Source organism: Salmo trutta, chromosome 23 (assembly GCF_901001165.1).
Source record: "Salmo trutta chromosome 23, fSalTru1.1, whole genome shotgun sequence".
Taxonomy (NCBI): Eukaryota; Metazoa; Chordata; class Actinopteri; order Salmoniformes; family Salmonidae; genus Salmo; species Salmo trutta.
Genome location: NC_042979.1, coordinates 24,108,413 through 24,130,924, shown reverse-complemented (window position 1 = coordinate 24,130,924; position 22,512 = coordinate 24,108,413). Strand labels below are relative to the sequence as shown.

At 43.8% G+C, this 22,512-nt stretch overlaps 1 protein-coding gene across 4 annotated transcripts in view; it reads right to left on the bottom strand.

The window, feature by feature from the left end:
- LOC115159637 (splicing factor, suppressor of white-apricot homolog) overlaps positions 1-22,512 on the bottom strand; it is a 128,734-nt gene that overhangs the window by 62,622 nt on the left and 43,600 nt on the right. For all 4 annotated transcript variants that reach the window (XM_029709557.1, XM_029709558.1, XM_029709560.1 and 1 more), the window contains 4 exons: positions 22,054-22,384; positions 21,736-21,885; positions 21,526-21,619; positions 2,205-2,310 (listed from right to left, as the gene is read on the bottom strand). In XM_029709557.1, the coding sequence (XP_029565417.1) occupies positions 2,205-2,310; positions 21,526-21,619; positions 21,736-21,885; positions 22,054-22,384 (681 nt within the window). The remainder of the gene's footprint in view (positions 1-2,204; positions 2,311-21,525; positions 21,620-21,735; positions 21,886-22,053; positions 22,385-22,512) is intronic.

Below are 22,512 nucleotides of genomic sequence, written 5' to 3'. Positions count from 1 at the left end.
TGCAAAAGAATCGGGCCTGGGCCTTGGCGAGGAAAACAGGTACTCCAGCTGATTGGCTGTTTTTTAGGCAATTGAGAAATAAATGTACTGCAGCTGTCAAAAAGGCAAAATCAAATTACTTCCTTAATGCTATGACAGATCCTGCAAAATTCTGGAAAACCGTTAATTCACTGAAACGGGGGAATTCTGCTGGTTCTCTTCCTAAGCAAATTACCTCAGATTCCTGTATCCTAAGTGAAAAAAAAAGATATTTGTGATGCTTTTAATAAGCATTTCATCTCTGCTGGTTTTTTATTTGAAAGGAAAAGTGGCCATTGTGGCACTGGCCAGTTAGTTGATTTTTCGTCTTGCTTTTCAACCGTTACTCTGAAAAATGGTAACCCTGTTTTTAGTTTCCAGAAAATAACCGAAGCAGAGGTTCTAGCTGCCCTGTGTGCCATTGATACTAAGAAATCCTTAGGCGCTGACAATTTAGACCCGTTCTTACTTAAGTGTGCTGCACCTATCATTGCTGGTTCAGTGACACACATTTTTAATCTAACATTAAGCACAGGAATTATCCCTAAGGTGTGGAAAGCAGCTTTTGTTCTGCCATTACATAAGAGAGGTGACGGTAGTGATTTGGATAACTATCGACCCATCTCTAGGCTCCCTTGTCTGGCAAAGATCCTAGAATCTATAGTCAACAAACAGTTACAGTCTTTTCTTTCTGCTAACAGTATTCTTAGCACCAATCAATCTGGTTTTAGATCTAAACACAGTACCACATCGGCCACTATGCTTGTTGTAAATGATATTGCAAATGCCTTAGATGATAGAAAGCACTGTGCTGCGTTGTTTGTAGATTTGTCAAAAGCTTTTGACACTGTAGACCATGCTATCCTTTTGAGTAAGCTGTCATCTATAGGAGTGGGCACAGATGCCTGCCGATGGTTTTATGACTATCTTAAAGATAGAACTCAGGCCGTCATGGTCGACGGGGTCAAGTCTGACTCCTTACAGTTACTTAAAGGGGTCCCTCAGGGTTCAATAATTGGCCCACTATTGTTCTCACTTTATATAAACAACATTGGTGATGATGTCAGATATTGTAATTTCCATTTATATGCAGATGACACAGTGATGTACTCTATTGCTCCAACAGCGGACCAAGCTTTAATGCAGTTGGAGTCTGATTTTAGGATACTACAGGGGTCTCTTTTACAGCTTAAACTTGTTTTAAACGCTAAGAAAACAAATGTCATGTTTTTTTCTAGGTCTAAACTCTCAGTTAGAAACACTTTTGTAATCACTAGCTTGGATGGTACTCAAATCAAACAGGTCTCTGCATATAAATATTTAGGGGTATGGTTAGATGATAGGCTTTATTTTAAAAAACATGTTACTGAATTGGGAAAAAAGCTCAAATTCAAGATAGGGTTCCTTTACAGAAACAGGGCTTGTCTGTCCTTTGTAAATAGAAAACAAATTGTGCAGGCTACTTTTATGTCCGTTTTAGATTATGGTGATATTATCTATATGCATGCATCGGCAAACACATTAAAACCACTGGATGCTATTTACCATTGTGCACTCAGGTTTATCACGGGTGATAGTTACAAAACTCATCACTGTATCCTTTATCAACATGTGGGTTGGGCCTCTCTATCTGTGAGGCGAGAGCAACATGCTCTCTTGTTTATTTATAAAGCGCTTATTTATAAAGCGCTTCTTTTAAAACTACCTCCATATATATGATCATTAATTTCCACTAGATATACAAATTTTAAAAACAGATCACAGATGTGGATTACATTAGAGACTCCTGCGGTCTCCACAGAGTTGGGTAGGACTGCCTTTAGTTCCTTTGCGCCTTATTTATGGAACAAACTGCAGATCCAACTTAAGTTAGACACTCTGGTGTCCCTTGCCCATTTTAAAAATGTTATGGAGGATCAATATGATGTTATCTGTGATTGTTTCTGTTGAATTGTGTCTTTGTTTTGCATGTTTGAAATGCTGTTGTCTGTATGCCTAAAACTGTATATGTCAACATGTTTACACAGGGCACAGCTGTAAAAGAGATCCAGGTCTCAGTCTGTTTTCCCTGTTAAAATAAAGATAAAAAAAAAAAAAGTAATAATAATAATGTATATATGTGTGAGTGTTGCGGGTGCGTGTATGCGCACATGTGCATCTGTGTCCACGTCTTCATCACGCCTTACCTTTAAGTAGCTTGCCCTCCATCAATTTGTCAGAGGGACAGTTACCCACGCTGCCACCATCAGTCTCCCCCTCTGCTGGGCCCACTCTGTCTGACGGAGAGCCACACTACGGAGAGAGAGAGAGAGAGAGAGAGAGAGAGAGAGAGAGGAGGATAAAGACAAAGAGAGAGAGGTTCAGATTTCTTTCCTCAGAGCCTGGGGGTGAGACAGGTAGGCAGCTTGAGCCCCATCCTCTTTAACAATAGAACATTCTGCAGCACCCGGCCTCACCCTACTAGACTCGGATGATCTGGTGCTTCTGTTCCCAACCAAGGAGGGCCTACAGGAGCACCTAGATCTTCTGCACAGATTCTGTCAGACCTGGGCCCTGACAGTAAAACTCAGTAAGACAAAAATAATGGTGTTCCAAAAAAGATCCAGTTGCCAGGACCATGAATGCACTGTTGCCCTAGAGCACACAAAAAAACTATACCTACCTCGGCCTAAACATAAGCACCGATATGACATTTTTGGTCGATACTGATATCCGATATATGCCTTGCCAAAAAAACCTGATACCGATAACCGATATTTAACATTTTAGCGGCCTTTTAAGCATTCTAGTACAGTTAAATAGTTAACACACACACACACACACACACACACACACACACACACACATGGACGCAGCGGTCTAAGGCACTGCATCTCAGTGCAAGAGGCATCACTACAGTCCCTGGTTCAAATCTAGTCTGTATCACATCCGGCTGTGATTGGGAGTCCCATAGGACGGCGCACAATTGGTCCAGGCCGTCATTGTAAATAAGAATTTGTTCTTAACTGACTTGCCTTGTTAAATAAAGGTCACACACACACACAAAAAAAAGTTATTTTGTTGGCATTTCCATATGTCCCCATTACCAGTAAAACATAATCACTTACTTGCTGTGCTGTTTCGTTGTTCAGTCATTTCATTCTCAACCAGGATTTCTATGGAACACCGTTTGGGTCTATGCGTGTCAAATAATTCTATTTGACATGTGAAATAAGCTTGTTGACCAATCAGGACCTGAATATGACTGCACGTCACATAATACTTTAACGTGTTCATGAATTTTTTACATAGTTATTACACATTGATTACACTATCACTCGTATTTCATATGTCACAACGATTCATCGATACGTATGATATGATGCTGGTAAAGTTGTCTCACACACCTACAGTGCTGGTCATAAAAAAAAGCTAGATAGCTTATGGATGCAAACAATGTTCTTCCCCAAAAACATAGCAAAACGACATAATCTGTTTCAGTAGCTATAGCTTGCTAGCTAACTATATAGCTAGGTGTCATCATCTAAAATAACCCTAATTTATAAGACAGTTCTTATTTGATTAATTAAATTCCTAAATCATTGCTAAGAATAATGAAAATGACTGCAGTTTCTACTGGTCATTGTTATCAGGCTGGTTGTTTTGGTGCTAGCTAGGTACCAAGCTAAAGCTAGCTACCCCAGAAGTTGCAGCCGAGCAAATGATGCTTTATTACCAACGCGGTATTGTAAACACATCGTTCGTGGCCGGTGTTTGCAGACGTTTTTTGTACAGCTACTATATCTTTTTTGACACATGCAAAGACCCAAACGGCATTCCATAGTATGTATGTTGTGACGCTAATAGCAGTGACGCTATTACTGTGTACCTCCGGTTGGGCAACATCTGAAAAATAGCGCACTTGGTAGTGTGTACCAGTGCTCGATCAGTCGGCGAAAGCCAACATCACCCACGACAGAGAACGGTTGATTGTCAAGGGGAATGAATTCCATTACCTTGGCTTTAATGGATGTCTCGCTGAAATGTCCTTACTCTTTCAAATGACTGCTCGACTTGTTGACTGCTCGATCCACACAGCAGACATTGTGGGCTAGGTTAGGAATGCTGTGTTGCACGTGTAGCGCAACATTTTACGTGGCGTCATTAAGTTATGTACCTACATTATATAGGTATGCACGGTAGCTTTGACATCAGGCTTCAACATCGGCGTTAAACTAGAGGTCGGGCCAATACTGATTTTGGCATTTTTAGCTAATATCGGCCGATTCCGATATGTTCAGCGATATATCGTGCATCCCTAATCAGCACCACATTTAACTTCCACAAAGCTATGAACAATCTGAGAAACAAGGCAAGAAGGGCCTTATAAGCCATCAAAAGGAAAATACAAGTTGATATTCGGATCTGTCTGAAAATACTTCAAATCAGTTATAGAACCCAATGCCCTTTATGGTTGTGAGGTCTGGGGTCCACTCAATACCAAGAATTCACAAAATGGGGCAAACGCCAAATTGAGACTGCATGCAGAATTCGGGAAAAACAATCTGTGTACAACGTAAAACACCAAATAATGCATGCAGAGCAGAATTAGGATGATTCCAGCTAATTATCAAAATCTAGAAAAGAGCAATTAAAATCTACAACCACCTAAAAATAAGTGATTATCAAACCTTCCATAACAAAGCCCACACCTGCAGAGAGATGAATCTCAGCCAGCTGTTACAGGGACTCTGTTCACAAACAAACCCCACAAAGCTCCAGGACAGCATACAAATTTGACCCAACCAAATCATGAGAAAACAAAAAGATACTTAACTTGACACATTGGAAAGAATAATAAAAGAAAGTGCACAAACTGTAATGCTAGTTGGCCCGAAACAGAGTACACAGTAGCAGAATACCTGAACACTGACTGATCCAAAATTAAGGAAAGCTTTGACTATGTACAGACTCAGTGAGCATAGCCCTTCTATTGAGACCCACAAAGAATTTGAAAACAAACTCCCATATCTATTAGGTGAAATACCACATTGTGCCACCACAGCAGCAATATTTGTTGACCTGTTGTCACAAGAAAAGGGCAACCAGTGAAGAACAAAGACCATTCTAAATAAAAACCTATGTATCGGTTTACTTTCCATTTCATACTTCAACTATTTGCACATCGTTTCATCACTGAACACAGTCAATAATATAGCATTTGAAATGTCTATATTCTTTTAAAACTTTACTGTTAGAGTATTTCAATTGTTTATTTCCTTTTAGTTTATTGTCTATTCCAATGCTTGGCAATGAAAACATGTTGTTTCCCATGCCAATGAAGCCATTTGAATTGAGATGGAGAGTTATTTTAAAGAACAAAGTGATGGGGATTGTCCTAAGAATTAAAAATTAGAACATGCCAGATCCAATACTATACCTTTTTAGAGCTCATCAATTAGTGAAGTGAAAATGATTTAGAACTTACAAGGGTGGTGCTTTTTATATTTCATCGAAATCCATTTGTCTGTTTCTGCATTGTACTTTTAAAACGCTTTGTACTTATGATGCTTTGTGCTAGGCTAAGTGATGTCAGCATGCTATTTGCATAGCTTTGTTTGGGATTGGGTTTAAAAGTTGACAGTCAAAAATAGATGCAAGTCAGACACAGTGAGGGTTGGTTGCAGGCTGAACGGTAAGGGAAAGCCATTTCACACTACGTAGGGCCGATCACTCCTCTCCCCCACTCTCTGTCGGCCTGGTTCTCATTGGAATGCTCTGTCCGCTCTGTGCACCATTTACTACGGGACACTGATCGAGGGGTTTAATCATAGCAACATACAGTGGTGGAGGGACCAGTGGACAGCCAGTTCGACATGGCCCAGTCAGAGTGGGGAGAACACATGCTTCATGTCTAGTCCTCTGAATACAGTCCCTAAGCCTATACCATGCCAGCTCAGTATTTTATTAAATTTAACCTTTATTTAACTAGGCAAGTCAGTTTAGAACAAATTCTTATTTACAATGATGGCCTACCAAATGGCAAAAGGGCTCCTGAGAGGATGAGGGCTGGGATTAAAAATAAATAAAAAATATAAATATAGGACAAAACACACATCACGACAAGAGAGACAATACAACACTACATAAAGAGAGACCTAAGACAACATAGCAAGGCAGCAACAACATGGCACAAACATTGGGCACAGACAACAGCACAAGGGGCAGGAAGGTAGAGACAACAATACAGAGACAGAGGAGGAAAGGGACGATCCTGAGCACCAGATCGGAGAACATGTTGTATGTTAGCGAATAGTCATCACTAGCTCGCTAGTAGGTATATGATAGGAAGAGTCTGGACTTTAGGCTAGCCGTTAAGAGACAAGAAAACAATATGTAGGCTATTTTCTCCCACATCTCCTTACATGAGGATAGACTAGACACTCATAATCCTACTTCATATTTTATGCATGATGTCATGATTGGTGGCCAATAGGTCTGACAAGGCTGCCTTTGTAGCTGACAGGCTAGGCCTCAACTACCTGGAAGAACTTTGCAGCAAGTGTTTCTGATTATTAACCATTGCCATGTTAGTGGGTGTTAACATTTAAATATAACCCAGCCCTGAAATAAAACATAGGCTGAAAAGAATTTGCACGTCATCTGGTAGGAAAAGACATGCAAGACTCACAGAAACATCCAAAGTCACACATTCTGATTTGGCACTTCAAGCCAAAATATATCATACTTTGACTGAAAACGATGATTTATTGACTTACATCATTGTGGAACATCATGGGTAGGCTTTGGCCATCGTCTCTCCGCTCGAAAAAGTGGATTTCTACTGGTGTGGGCGTTTAACGTCACTGTCTGGCAATTCCTGATGGACTTCTGGTGCTTTCAAGACAACTGGGAACTCAGGAAAAAACGAGGTCAAATCATGACGTTTGTGATGTTCAAGTCAGAGTTCTAGAAAGATACCAGAGTTTCTGACTTGGAATTCCAGTTTGGATGACCGTTCAAAACTATTTTTCCCCAGTCTGAGATTATTTTTTTCAGAGTTCCCAGTTATGTTGAATGCACTGAAGTCAGAAATTTCCGAGTTCCCAATTGTTTTGAACGCAGCATTCATATAGAAAATACAAAAAAAGGAAAACTTTAGTTTACTTGTCCCGATGTGATATCTTGGGCATATAACTATGTTCTATGATTTATGAATGACAAGGATATATGATATCAACTTTATTCAATCAGTTCGACACCATATATAAACTAGTCAAGCTTTATGTTCATCAATCAACATACAGCAAACCTATGTGTCAGCACCTTGTGGCTGCATATGAAACACGCAAAATAAAGTAAATATGCCAGAAAACAATAGGCTAAGTGGATTTCGACTCAGCGTTACCACATTATATGGGACGTGAAAATTGACTTACATAGACGAAGGAGCATCATGCCCTCTCTCTCCGTGTAAAGACATTTGACTGCAACCACAGCGTTCACAACACACAGACACACAGGTAACGGGAGGCGGGACAGACAGATGACTGTCAAACTAGCAATGTTTCCCTGTCATCGCTCACTTTGTGACTGCCAGGTGCCTGTCCTATCAATAGATAGCTAGAAGATGCAAACCATTCATTCTAGCGGGAGAGGGCTTGGCTGGCTTTTTTTCTGACTTGCGAATTGTAAAAAAGAAGCCTAGTTAATTTAAATGGAAAAAGTACTCGGCTGAAAATGTGTGTCTATAGCAAGCCGACGCTAGTGGAAAACACTGCACATCGGCTACGGAGAGCGAAATCCCACAGTCGTCCGGAACAGATGGTGCTCTCATGATTGGGCTCAGTGTTGCTTATCTCGAAATTAGCATAGAAGGCATTTAGCTTGTCTGATAGGCTCGCGTCGCTGGGCAGCTCGCGGCTGGGTTTCCTTTTGTAATCCATGATAGACAAAAGGGTAATAGATAAAAGGGTGAAACAAGGCTACAGCAATGACCCATGGATGTAAACTAAACAACCTCCAGTCCCCCACAAAACATCTGGAGGAGGGAGCTAGAACCAGACACCATGAAGTGGAACTGTGACCAATACAATTTGATTTTATGATTCCCGGATTAAGGAGGGAATAAGCAGGAAATCCTGAATCCTCCAACCAATTTATTGAAAGTTCCCAGAATGTTGCAACCCTAGATGGGATGAGATGACTGCCCAGAACAGAGTGTGATGAAAGAGTTGTCCATGTAAGTCAGTACTGACTTACCATACCTCATTAACAGGGGCCTGAGGTGAGAAAAAAAGAGATACGGGATCTGAATGCATCAAACATCATATGTCATCACACAGTGTCTAAGAGAGGTGGTGCTACTACCTCAACTAAGGAACTGGGACACAACAACAAAAAGGAAAGAGAAAAGAGAAAAAAATAGGAAAAGGAAAGCTAAAGAAAGGAGAGAGAATTAACTGAACCACTTGTGTTCAAGGACGCGGAGGTGTTCCTCCTCGTCTTGGCCCTTCAAAGGCTCTCTCACGTACCGGCAGAGCAGAGTCACACAGATGCAGGCACAAATCAAGAACAATGGTTTTTGCCACGAGACTAACCGAGCTTTAAAGTCAGGCGGGAGAACGAATGGCTTAAGGAAGGTGATGAATTGACCTCCGTCACTGGAGGGGAAAGAGAGAGAGGAAGGGAGGGGGAAGAGGGGGGAGGGAGAGAAGGAGCGGGCATAGTACTCACTCCTGTGGATCAGAGACTTTACAGTATGAAAGGATGCAGTAGAGGAGTAGAGTGGAGGAGAGAAGAGGAGGGAGAAGGATAGAGTCTGGAAGAGGGTAAAACAAAGCACGCCAGGCACTATTCTCTCTACTGAAAATGTCTATTCGGAGAAGCAGCTTGAAAGGACATTTCCCTTGAATTTGACAAAGCAGTAGTGGGGGAAATATCTGAAATATTGATGAATCAGGTTCCCACTACTCTCCCCACCACTGTGTCACTTTGGCCCTTTGATGGAGGCTGGAGCTGGAGGGGGGACAGGCAGGGACAGAGGCAGCCATGCAATGTGGTTGGCCCTGGGGTGGGACACCACTGCCAGAGAGAGTGGACATCCACAACCCAGCAAGGAGGCACCAAAGTCAGGCCTGCAGCCCCAGCAGCTGGTGGAGACAGGAGGGAAGGGACTGCGACAGCCAAAAGCTAACTAAGGATGACGCATCATGAGTAGCCTGTAAACAAGGCCCTAAACTGCAGACACCAGTGGTGCATCATGAAAAAGATGTGTGTGTGTGTGTGTGTGTGTGTGTGTGTGTGCGCATGAGAGGAAGTGTGCGAGTGTGTTTGTACAGTATGTGTTTGTGTGTGTGGATTGTTTTTAACAGCCTTAGGTTAGCCCTAGCTTTAAAGTGAAGCTCACACACACACAGCAGTAGTTGATCATGTATTCTCTGCTCATCAAGCCAGTAGTGACACACAACCACAAAAAAAACACTACAGAACACTGCAATAAAAGTGGGTGAAAGAGCATTTAAAATGTTCCCATCTAAAATGGGTTTCACCGTGTAGAACAAGGCTTTGAGGAAGAGCTACAAGCTACAATAAGGCTAATCTTATTCAGCAGGAACCAGCTGAAGCCCCAGAAGCCAAGCTGTCCCTGGAGAGATACTCTACAACAGAACTACATCGCTCTCTCACTCTAGCTAGCCCCCCAAAAAACTCCCTGCTGCCTGCATCCACCTCTGGTTCCATTATCAGGTCTTTTCTGCTGTAACTTAAATGCCTCAAAATTGATCATTGGGAACCCTGGACCCAATCAGTCATAGAACTATGGATATTGCTCTAATTTGCAGAACGTGTAAGTGTGTGTGTTTGTGTAAGTTTAGGTTTGTTTGTGTGTGTGTGTGTGTGTGTGTGTGTGTGTGTGTGTGTGTGTGTGTGACAAGGCAAATGTGTTTCCTTCTGGTGAAATTGTCAGAAACACAAACAACTGAGAAAACTGGGGGGATGTTTAATCTGTTTTTCACAGTGTCTCTCTTTCTTCAATCTGTTTGGACTGAAGGCGAATGTAGCAATCACGCCTAAGGTCAATTTTATTTTAATGAATAGTCTAAAATGGGAGCTTTCATTTACAAAGTCAAAAGAGCACCTTAAAGATTGGCAGCATCTGCCAAACACTTGGGTGCTCAGGCTAGGGAGAACGGAGCAGAGCTGTGGATTTAGCATTATATTCTGACACAAGCTGCTACAGCCAACTGTTAGAATGAACATATTCTATATTCATAGTTAATACTGAGAGGAGAAAACCTATTTCATGCACCATACAAGCAGGGTGATGTGAAGTATGCAATTGTGTAGTATCCAGACACTCGGATGCAGAACAGGGTGCATTTGGAACATTCTTGTAGTTCCCCTTGCTTTAATTCAAGCTATAATAACATTATATTCATTTTATGAGTCACTTATACCTGTCTCATGTTGTAGAACAATTCTTGGCAACTTTTTCATAAATAACTGGAGATCTGTCTGAATGCGAGCCAATTATGAGCCTGCTCTGACTTTCCTCATGAGGTTGAAGAAGTCTGGAGGCCCACAGATGCTTCCCACTTTTCATTAAGCTCCAGTCAAAAGCACATCATTTTAGTAAAACACTGAGATAGCTGCCAAACCTCTGCTGGGTTGAAGCAGCAGCTATCTCGACCATCAGCGCAAGCAATAGAAAAACAATATTGATGATTATAGCTTAGTGCCGACATGGCAGCAGGCGGAGTGATTACACCACCGAGGAGCGAGGATCAACAATGAGAAGAAAACAAATAACCATTAAATTGATGGGAGAAACCGCCACACAAAACTAAGGCTGGGCTACAGACAATCATCATCCCAGTTAAACGAGGTCACAGAACAAAACTAATTCATATAGTAGTGGAACTGGTGGCTGGTGCTGTCAAGACCAATCTGACAAACCCCAGAGGCAGGGCCACAACAAGCCCAATCACTGGCTGATGCCTCCTTTGATTGATTTCACAGACCATTTTTTCCCCCCAATAAATATGAAAAGCAGATTAATAATAGAAATGAAAGAGGCTGCATCCCACATAGCTGTTCCCCAAATCACCAGCAGACCTCATAGTTTATGGATAAGCTAGTTAGTCGGCCGCTTGGTTTGCAGGTGGGTGCAGCCTGCTTTGTGACAGAGTACGGACTCCATACTACAAATTTCTCTCTCCCTGGACTGAGACAAGTTAATGGATTCTATTTGGCAGATGACAAATGGTTCCCCAAAGTGGGTGAAAAACTTCAAGCCTACATTTGACCTCCGCTGCTCCACTGAGGCCTTCTGACTCTGGTAGCAGACTCTGGTAACATTAAATATGTTGAGTTAAAACTACATCAAACTATTCACTTGATCTCGAATGACCTTTCACTTTCTCAAACCTAAAGGAAACACGACACAACAATGGAAAATCACAGCAGCCTCTACAGCCGACTCTACAACTCCCAAACCGGTGCATGTAAGACGGCGCCTGCATTTTTTTTTGCACACAATGTTTCTGATGGTAGCACTGCTAAGACCCAACGAGGAAAACAAATATAAAATGTGAGTCATCATGCTGAGTGAACTGGCAACCATGATGGGGGGGGGGGGGGGGGCATACAACAGAGCAAATTAGTTCCCTGTGCACAACTAGAGTGGTTGAACAGTAATGTTGCCCGTAGAGCTTTACAGGAATGTGACACAGGTGTTCAGCTATTCAACACCCGCTGAACCACAAGACTGCATCAAAATGGTAGCAGTTGGGTTATACAAGGTTAGGTGAGTGTGAGATTATGCTACTGGATTATACTGTAGATAAGGCACATAGGCATTGTCAGTCCAATACCAGCACAATGCGAACATTCATTCATATTTCAGATTAATTTCATACTCAGGGGCAGCAGAATGCAGTTGACTGTTGAGTGACAATGGGACACCAACTCCCTTGAGTGTGAATATGCTGGCAAATTACCCTTAGGAGGTGATGACTGAGTTACTTAGGCCTAATCATTGACAGTGAATGAGAACAGATCTGTTTCCTCTCCACCTACATCTTCCACTGGCCTCTCCCTGAACTCACACTGCCTTCCCAACCTCGGCTCAGAGAGACAACACATGAAAAGCCTGGGATAAAAGCCTGGGGTAAAATATGTCGACAAATACAAATACCTAGATGTCTGGTTAGACTGTCAACTCTCGTTCCAAACTCACATTAAGCATCTCCAATCCAAAATTACATCTAGAATCAGCTTCCTATTTCGCAACAAAGCCTCCTTCACTCATGCTGCCAAACATACCCTCGTACAACTGACAATCCTACCGATCCTTGACTTCGGAGATGTAATTTACAAAATAGCCCCTAACACTCTACTCAGCAAACTGGATGTAGTCTATCACAGTGCCATCCGTTTTGTCACCAAAGCCCCATATACTACCAAATCAAATTTTATTGGTCACATACACATGGTTAGCAGATGTTAACGCGAGTGTAGTGAAATACTTGTGCTTCTAGTTCCGACCGTGCAGTAATATCTAACAAGTAACCTAACAATTTCACAACATCTACAAGTGTAAAGGAATGAATAAGAATATGTACGTATAAATATATGGATATATGGCCGAACGGCATAGGCAAGATGCAGTAGATGGTATAGAGTGCAGTATATACATATGAGATGAGTAATGTAGGGTATGTAAACATTATATAAAGTGGCATTGTTTAAAGTGACTAGTGATACATTTACTACATCCAATTTTAATTATTAAGCAGCTAGAGATTTGAGTCAGTATGTTGGCAGCAGCCACTTAATGTTAGTGATGGCTGTTTAACACTGATAGCCTTGAGACAGAAGCTGTTTTTCAGTCTCTTGGTGTCAGCTTTGATGCACCTGTACTGACCTCGCCTTCTGGATGATAGCGGGGTGAACAGGCAGTGGCTCGGGTGGTTGTTGTCCTTGATTATCTTTTTGGCCTTCCAGTGACATCGGGTGGTGTAGGTGTCCTGGAGGGCAGGTAGCTTGCCCCCGGTGATGCGTTGTGCAGACCTCACTACCCTCTGAAGAGCCTTACGGTTGTGGGTGAAGCAGTTGCCGTGCCAGGCGGTGATACAGCCCGACAGGATGCTCTCGATTGTGCATCTGTAGAAGTTTGTGAGTGTTTTAGGTGACAAGCCAAATTTCTTCAGCCTCCTGAGGTTGAAGAGGCACTGTTGCACCTTTTTCACCACGCTGTCTGTGTGGGTGGACCATTTCAGTTTGTCCGTGATGTGTATGCCGAGGAACTTGAAACTTTCCACCTTCTCCACTACTGTCCCGTCGATGTGGATAGGGGGGTGCTCCCTCTGCTGTTTCCTGAAGTCCACGATCATCTCCTTTGTTTTGTTGACGTTGAGTGTGAGGTTATTTTCCTGACACCACACACCGAGTGCCCTCACCTCCTCCCTGTCTCGTTGTTGTTGGTAATCAAGCCTACCACTGTAGTGTCGTCTGCAAACTTGATGATTGAGTTGGAGGCGTGCATGGCCACGCAGTCATGGGTGAACAGGGAGTACAGGAGAGGGCTGAGAACGCACCCTTGTTGGGCCCCAGTGTTGAGGATCAGCGGGGTGGAGATGTTGTTTCCTACCCTCACCACCTGGGGGCGGCCCATCAGAATGTCCAGGACCCAGTTGCACAGGGCGGGGTCGAGACCCAGGGTCTCAAGCTTAATAACAAGTTTGGATGGTACTATGGTGTTAAATGCTGAGCTGTAGTCAATGAGCAGCATTCTTACATAGGTATTCCTCTTGTCCAGATGGGTTAGGGCAGTGTGCAGTGTGATTGGGGTGGTAAGCAAATTGGAGTGGGACTAGGGTGTCAGGTAGGGTGGAGGTGATATGATCCTTGACTAGTCTCTCAAAGCACTTCATGATGACAGAAGTGAGTGCTATGGGGCGATAGTCGTTTAGCTCAGTTACCTTAGCTTTCTTGGGAACAGGAACAATGGTGGCCCTCTTGAAGCATGTGGAAACAGCAGACTGGGATAGGGATTGATTGAATATGTCCGTAAACACACCAGCCAGCTGGTCTGCGCATGCTCTGAGGACGCGGCTAGGGATGCCGTCTGGGCCGGCAGCCTTGCGAGGGTTAACACGTTTAAAATGATTCTCACGTTGGCTGCGGTGAAGGAGAGCCCGCAGGTTTTGGTAGCGGGCCGTGTCGTGGCACTGTATCGTCCTCAAAGTGAGCAAAGAGGCTGTTTAGTTTGTCTGGGAGCAAGACATCAGTGTCCGCGACGGGGCAGGTTTTCTTTTTGTAGTCCGTGATTGACTGTAGACCCTGCCACATACCTCTCATGTCTGAGCTGTTGAAATGCGACTCTACTTTGTCTCTATACTGACACTTCGCTTGGTTTGATTGCCTTGCGGAGGGAATAGCTACACTGTTTGTATTCGGTTATTTTTCCGGTCGCTTTCAGTTTTGTGCGAATGCTGCCATTAATCCACGGTTTCTGGTTGGGGAAGGTGCTGATAGTCGCCGTGGGTACAACATCACTGATGCACTTGCTAATAAACTCACTCACCGAATCAGCATATACATCAATGTTGTTGTTCGACGCTATCCGGAACATATCCCAGTCCACGTGATCGAAGCAATCTTGAAGCGTGGAATCAGATTGGTCGGACCAGCGTTGAACAGACCTGAGCACAGGCGTTTCCTGTTTTACTTTCTGTCTGTAGGCTGGGAGCTATAAAATGGAGTCGTGGTCAGATTTGCCAAAAGGAGGGCGGGGAAGGGTTTTGTATGCGTTGCAGAAGTTAGAGTAACAATGATCCAGGACTTTGCCAGCCCGGGTCGCGCATTCGATATGCTGATAAAATTTAGGGAGCCTTGTTTTCAGATTGTTAAAATCCCCAGCTACAATATACGCAGCATCGGTATATGTGGTTTCCAGTTTACATAGAGTCCAATTAAGTTATTTCAGGGCCGTCTCGGTGTCTGCTTGGGGGGTGGTATACACGACTGTGATTATAATCGAATGCAGTCGGCATTTGATTGTAAGGAATTCTAGGTCAGGTGAACAAAAGGACTTGAGTTCCTGTATGTTGTTATGATCACACCACGACTTGTTAATCATAAGGCATACACACCCGCCCTTCTTCTTACCAGAGAGACGTTTGTTGCTGTTGGCGCGATGCGTGAAGAAACCAGGTGGCTGTACCGACTCAGATAACGTATCCCGAGTGAGCCATGTTTCCGTGAAGCAGAGAATGTTGCAATCTCTGATGTCTCTCTGGAAGTCAACCCTTGCTTGGATTTCGTCTACCTTGTTGTCAAGATACTGGACATTGGCAAGTAGTATACTCGGGAGCGGTGGGCGATGTGCCCATATACGGAGCCTGACCAAAAGACCGTTCTGTCTGCCCCTTCTGCAGCGCCGTTGTTTTGGGTCGCCTGCTGGGATCCGATCCATTGTCCAGGGTGGTGGACCAAACAGAGGATCCACTTCGGGAAAGTCGTATTCCTGGTCAGGGCCAGCCAACGTGAGCATACTGCGACCTGTATGCTCTCGTTGGCTGGCCCTCACTACATATCCGTCACCAAACCCACTGGCTCCAAGTCATCTAGAATTCTTTGCTAGGTAAAGTCCCGCCTTATCTCAGCTCACTGGTCACTATAGCAACATCCACCCGTAGCACGCGCTCCAGCAGGTATATTTCACTGGTCATCCCCAAAGACAACACTTCCTTTGGCCGCCTTTCTTTCCAGTTCTCTGCTGCCAATGACTGGAACGAATTGCAAACATCTCTGAAGCTGGGGTCTTATATCTCCCTCTCTAACTTTAAGCATCAGCTGTCAGAGCAGCTTACCGATCACTGTACCTGTACACAGCCAATCTGTAAATACACCCCACACCCGACTACCTCATTCCCATATTATTACTTACCCTCTTGCTCTTTTGCACCCCTGTATCTCTACTTGCACATCATCATCTGCACATCAATCACGCAAGTATTAATGTTAAATTGTAATTATTTTCACCTCTAGGGCCTATTTATTGCCTACCACCGTACTATTCTACATTTGCACACACTGTACATAAATCTTTCTATTTTTCTTTTGTGTTATTGACTGTACGTTTGTTTATGTGTAACTCTGTGTTGTTGTTGTTGTCGCACTGCTTTGCTTTATCTTGGCCAGATCGCAGTTGTAAATGAGAACTTGTTCTCAGCTGGCCTACCTGGTTAAATAAAGGTGAAATAAAAATAAATCTGTCATAATGGCACCCGGGGTTGGTTGGTAATACACTGTCTGATTCGGTAGGATAGGAGCACATAGGCGCTTTAATTCAGCGTGGCATATAAGCAATGTTCCCTGCAATTTATTATAGGTCTGCTGAGCACAAACTTCAAGGTTGTAAAAATTCTGTGCAACTTCCAGCAGGCGTTTACTGTGAACACTGAGGCTGTACCCGCTTTAAGTTACAGTTTCAGACAGTGGTTAAGTAGGCTACTGTGGCTATTTGATCATAATGTTGGCCTAACAGTGGCCTACCATCAAAAACAATTAAGAAAATGCATCCCATAACATTTTAACATGGAAATAGCTGTTCTATCATTCAGCCTACAGTAGTAGTAAAGGTGTGTTGTTCAATTTAGACCTGCATTCCATGAGACTTTTGAAATAAAATAAAAACATGCAGGGCTTGACATTAACCTGTTTATCCACTTGTCCTTCAGACAAGGAGGTGACTGAAAATGTTGTGTTGTTTGATGCATGAAACCACTTTACAAAATAAATGCATTATTATTCCCATACCATTATTACAGAGAATAAGACAAAAATACGCCAACCTCTGCCTACATAGCTTATTCAAGCCGGTGTCAAAATACAACACTGTCCCTTTAAGACAAAAAAAAAAATCTGTTTACCTGACTCGCTTTTCAAAGATATCTAGAAATGTAGACATTTTGTGCTCTTGTAGGAAGCAACCGCTCCCATATTGCTGACTGCAAATTATGTTTAACTGGGCTAATAACTCACTAACTAGTTAAGGATATGAACAAATGTGCACACGTGGCTACACACAGCTCTTGCTTTGATCTCAAAACAAGCCCATACGCAGCTCTCACTCTCACATGCTGTAAAAAGTCCAGTTCAAAGTGAATGGCACAAATCCATATATGGCAATGGTCTATTTGCATTTACTGTTGGCCTACTGAAGCTGACTGGTTATGGCGCACCGGTATGTGTAGAGTATGGGCTGAGTCATGCGTGTCAATGCAAGAGAATCCTACTCCGATGCGTTCTGCTTACAACACAATCTCGTTGTGCTTCGGTATGTTGCATTGAAAGTTGCTAATATTGCGTTGATTCGATTACAATTCCCACAGTAAAGGGAAACGTTGATGGTGTTAATTATGGGGGAAAACTTCAATATCGTGCTTCTCTGGGCGGGCTGATACATTTCTTCTGTGGGGCAGTCCCGGGGAGCTGCGAGCCAGCGCACGCGCGCAGCTTAGAGAGAGCATTGCACAAAGATCCATTCGAGAGTGGTTACAGATAAACTGTCTGCTTTGGAATGAGATGGGCTCATGCATCATATGATACACACTGGAATTTTAGTGCTCAGGTGCGATTGACGATAGAGCACAACGTAAACGTAGAGGAAATGATTCTGGTGGAAACATATCATCAAAATAAATGGTGGCTTATGATAAAACGGTCAATGAACATAGACAAACGCATATACAAACTGCCTGGATGAGATGTAACCATATTCATCTATATAAATCTAAACCGAGGATGAGTGTGAATATCTGAGGTACATTCTAAGCTCTGATACATCAGACAGTTCAAGTGCACTGCCGGGTTTAAAGAGGTACCTTAAGCAGAGAGTCAGTACATAACCCGGCCAAAGTGGCCAGGCATATAACCAAGCAGCCAGGCCAGCCACAGCCAGACTGAATCATTTCATCTCTGTTGACACGGCTTCTAATTGAGCTGGATGCCTAATTAAGGAATGGAGACACTGGATGAATTAAACAAATTGTCCAGATTTTGCTGCAGAGCGAGGGACAGCCTGGTGGGAGAGTCAGCCAGGGGAGCAGAACTCCACTGAGGCCAGAGAGCAGAGATCCCCTGCTCCCCTGAAAGAGAAATCACAGCCGCAGTCGCCAAATAAAAACAGACGCTGCTGATAGAGCCAGAACTACTCTGCGGGAACTCACATAGCATTTCCTCCAATTCACCTTGTAACAACCCTGCCATCGTCTCCCTTTCACCACTATTTCTTTGTGTTTCATTCAATCTTTTGTCATTGTTCCACTCTCTATCCTATCCGCTGTTCTTCTATTTTCCACACTGTCTTTGTCTCATATGAGCAGCACAGCGGGTACAGAGAAGATAAATGTGAGTTAGAAAGAGAGAGTATAGTGCAAAGAACACTGATAATCTTTTTCCCTAACTATGGCTGCGGTATGGTTGCAGGTAGCAGTACCTAAGTGCTGTGTAGGGAGCTGTGACAGGGAAGGGAGTGGGACACACACAGGGATGGAGGGAAGAGACGCTGGTGAAAGTCAGCCGCTGTCTGACATGGCGCTGATAAGGAGAAGGTGCTCTTCCAAGGAGGAGGAGGGGGGGGGGATTTTCCCAAAGCAGAAGCCTTCGGAATGCAGCCAGCTCTAGGCAGAGTGCAGGGAGGGTCTGAGGAGAGGCAACTCAGCTCACCGAACCTCCAGTCCATACCATCAGACTGTAAAAAAGTTCAGCCCTCTCAACATGATTGGCCTACAGCCCCGTCAATCCCTGTTTGGCCTACAGCCCTGGGGCGGCAGGGTAGCCTAGAGGTTAGAGTGTTGGACTTGTAACCAAAATATGTGAATGTGACCAATAAAATGTTATTTGATTTTAAGTATATAGCGGGTGAGGGCATTCCGACCACTCAGACCAGCTCCAGCTTGCAGTTTTTACATGGTCTTTCGTATCGCCGGATTCTGACCTGCTATAGTTGAGATATTGAGGTGCCCCGAAAAGAATCTGTGCATCTCGTCAAGAGATGCCTGTCACAACCCACCTCAGCCCGCCACATGAAGCCGTCATGAACCTGAGGAAGAGGAGCTGCGAGGCCCTACACACCTCTCTCATCTAAGAGATTACCAGCCCTGCTACAGGCCCGTCTGTGGTCATGGAGTGACCACACCCTCTCCAGTAGGGAGTTGCAGAGAAAATATGAGGACCTGCATCATGAGCAGGAAGAGCTCAGGAGGGCGTACTCCAGGCCCTCCCAGCCTGAGTCACCGGCGCTACTCTCCTGACTGTCACCGCTCTAGGCAACCGAGCTAGAGCCACCCTCACTGTCGCGCCACCACAGCCGATACTCCCCTAGCTGGCCTGGCTACTCCCTTGAGAGACACTACCCCTGAGAGACCCTGCTAGTCAGTCACCAGACTGGGGTGAAGATTCACCTTCCAACAAGACAACAACCCTAAGCACACAGCAAGGACAATGAAGGAGTGGCTTCGGGACAAGTCTCTGAATGTCCTTGCGTGGCCCAGCCAGAGCCCAAATATAAATTTGCAAAAAATTCTAAAAACCTGTTTCGCTTTGTCATTATGGGATATTGTGTATAGTTTGATGAGGATTTTTTTTTGTTTAATCAATTTTAGGATATGGCTAGAACGTAACAAAATGTTGAAAAAGTCAAGGAATCTGAATATTTTCCAAAAGCACTGTAATGGGTGTGGGCATATCCAACTGACCGACCAGACCAGCTCCAGCTAGCCGTTTTTACACAAACTCACCCAGAGTACACAGAGAACCAAGGAGTAAATACCTTCAACATCCTCGTTAAAGACTAAAGCCGAGATTTAATCTGACACAGGTTAACAACCTGCGCAGTGAGACACTTTTAAGGTGCGGGGAACGGGCTGGGATCAGCAAATTAATTTAACCAGGGGGCGAAGACCAATCATTCCAAAAGCCTGGGTGCTTTAAAATCAAAGTTTGAAAGGCAGAGTCACTTTTTTTATATCATTCCCCTGCCTTTAAAGTTTGCTAATTTGTTTACTGTAATGTTATCAGCTCGAGCAATCGTTCATGCCAGGGGTACAAATAAACCACTTAAAGCACTTAGCAAGCAAATGGATGAATAAATTGTTTCTCTGTCTGTTACTGCTCACCCTTGATATCTTCTGTTATAGAATATCTTTACAAAGTACTACGTCTGCCTCCCACCTGAGCCCATTAAGAATTACCAGCCAACCACTTTTCCAATAATTACCAAACACAAATGAACAGTATTCTCTTCATAACGGCTTTCAAATGTCACGCAATTGAATACATGTCTACCAAGAGATGAGCCATGTAAAATGTTGACTGAGTTTCAAGTAGCTTTTAATACTTTGTACACGTATCGCAGCACTGTTAATGTGTTGGGTCGTGGCTAGATTCATGAGCACTAGAAAAGTACCAGTGAGAGTCGGTCGGCCGACACCCCAGGGGAAGGTAAAAAATACATCTCTGTTGAATAATGGAGAAGTACCTGACATCCATCTGTTGTGTGATAAAACTGGGGAATTGAGCAAGAAAACAAAGCACGGCTGCATGGCTAAATGCTTCGCTTGGTCCAGGGTTAATTCACAGACTTAGGTGTGTTATACTTAAAAACCAATGTCCTCTCACTAAAATCAGATAAGAGAGAGATACAGAAATATTGTGAGAGAAAGAGAGAGACAGGGTGTTGATTAGGGTAGAGCTGCGCCCCGGGGGCTGAATCAAGGAGCTGAACAGGCAGGTGCCATTCATTGAGAAAACCACACCAAAGGCACCTGCCAACCCCTCTTTACGGTATTGCTACTCTCTGTTCAGTCACTTTAACCATATCTACATGTACATAGTACCTCAAATCAGCCTGACTAACTGGTGTCTATATTTAGCCTCGCTACTTTTATAGCCTCGCTACTGTTTTTACTGTCTTTTTACAGTTGTTTTTATTTCTTTACTTACCCATTGTTCACCTAATACCTTTTTTGCACTATTGGTTAGAGCCTGTAAGTAAGCATTTTACTGTTGTATTCGGCACACGTGACAAATAAACTTTGATTTGAACCTGGTAAGCAAAACAAACCTTTCAAACAGCCTTGACAAACCTTTTTTTTAAGTAGAATTGGCTTGGTTTATGTTAAGCGGACTGCTTAAACCACCTCCTTTTTCCCCAGTAACCCCGGAGCGTACACATGAGTCAAGGGCAGGCAGGCCTTTTGATATCTGGACAGCATGAAAGGCACTTTATGCACACACAATTGATGATCTCTGATCTCAAGCATGAAAGCCTAAGAGCCACAGCCTTCCAATACTTTAGAGCCTTTTAAAAAGCAACCTGGAGAGAATTTCAGTGAATGAAAGGCAATATTGAATTAAGATCCATCACATCCCCAGAGGGTATATAATTAATTCAAGCAAAATGGTATTAAACGCACACTGCTCAGAGAGAGGGAAAAGGGAAGCAGAGGACAATAATACCTCAGGCAGGCTGATTCCCTCTTTCTTCATGAAGTAATGCTTCTTGAACTCATAATAGGTGTTGTACTGGTTCCAGGACTGCAGAAAGTCAAACCTGTGTTGGAGATAGAAACACACATAAGATGTCCAGCCATTATATTAAACAAATAGTACATTGTAGGCGTTCACCTTTATTCAGTAAGGAGAGGAGCAGTGTCTGTTTCTGCTCACCTCGGATCATTCTTGACGCGGACGCTGGTCTCAAACTTGACACCGTTCCTGGCTACGTACTCAGCCAGCTTGTCAATAACCGGTTGGATGTCAGGGGGAGGGGGAATGATGGCCGGCGCTGCCACAGCAACTTGAGCAGGGGGCCGCGAACTGATTTAAGAGAGAAGGATAGGCAGAGACGTAGAGAGAGAGAGAGAAAGAGGCAAGAGAAAGAAACGTGCTTAGCAATGCATCACATTATGTGGGGGAAAAATAGGTAGTATAAGGATCGAGAAAACATATATCCACTTCTCTCCAATAACTGTCCACACCACACACCTGGTCTCTGGTATGATAGCAGCAGGTACAACAGGAGCAGGAGGAGTTGAGAGGCGGACTGGGACCTGGCTGGGAACTGTAGTTGGCGGTGGGATAATGGGAAATCTAGTCGGAGGTGCCGTGTAGATGAACCGTGTGGTTGGCTCAGGAGGTGGAGGGGGCGTGGTCCCTGGAGGGGGCGGGGCTCCAGAGTAAGAGGGCGCAGCCAGCATGCTGCCAGAGGGTAGGGAGCTGTAATAAGCGTTGGCATCTACCCCTGGGGGAGGCGGAGCCAGGCAGTAGGTCCCATCAGGTAGCATGCAGTACCCATAATACATCGCTGCTATGTTCTCTGTGGAGAGGTCAGAGAGAGAGAAGTGATGATCAATTAACATCTCAAAATAGCTCACGGCACAAAAAGGAATTCATGCCAATACTTCAATTGCATGTGTTTTTGCGTGTCTCCCCTGTTAACAAGCA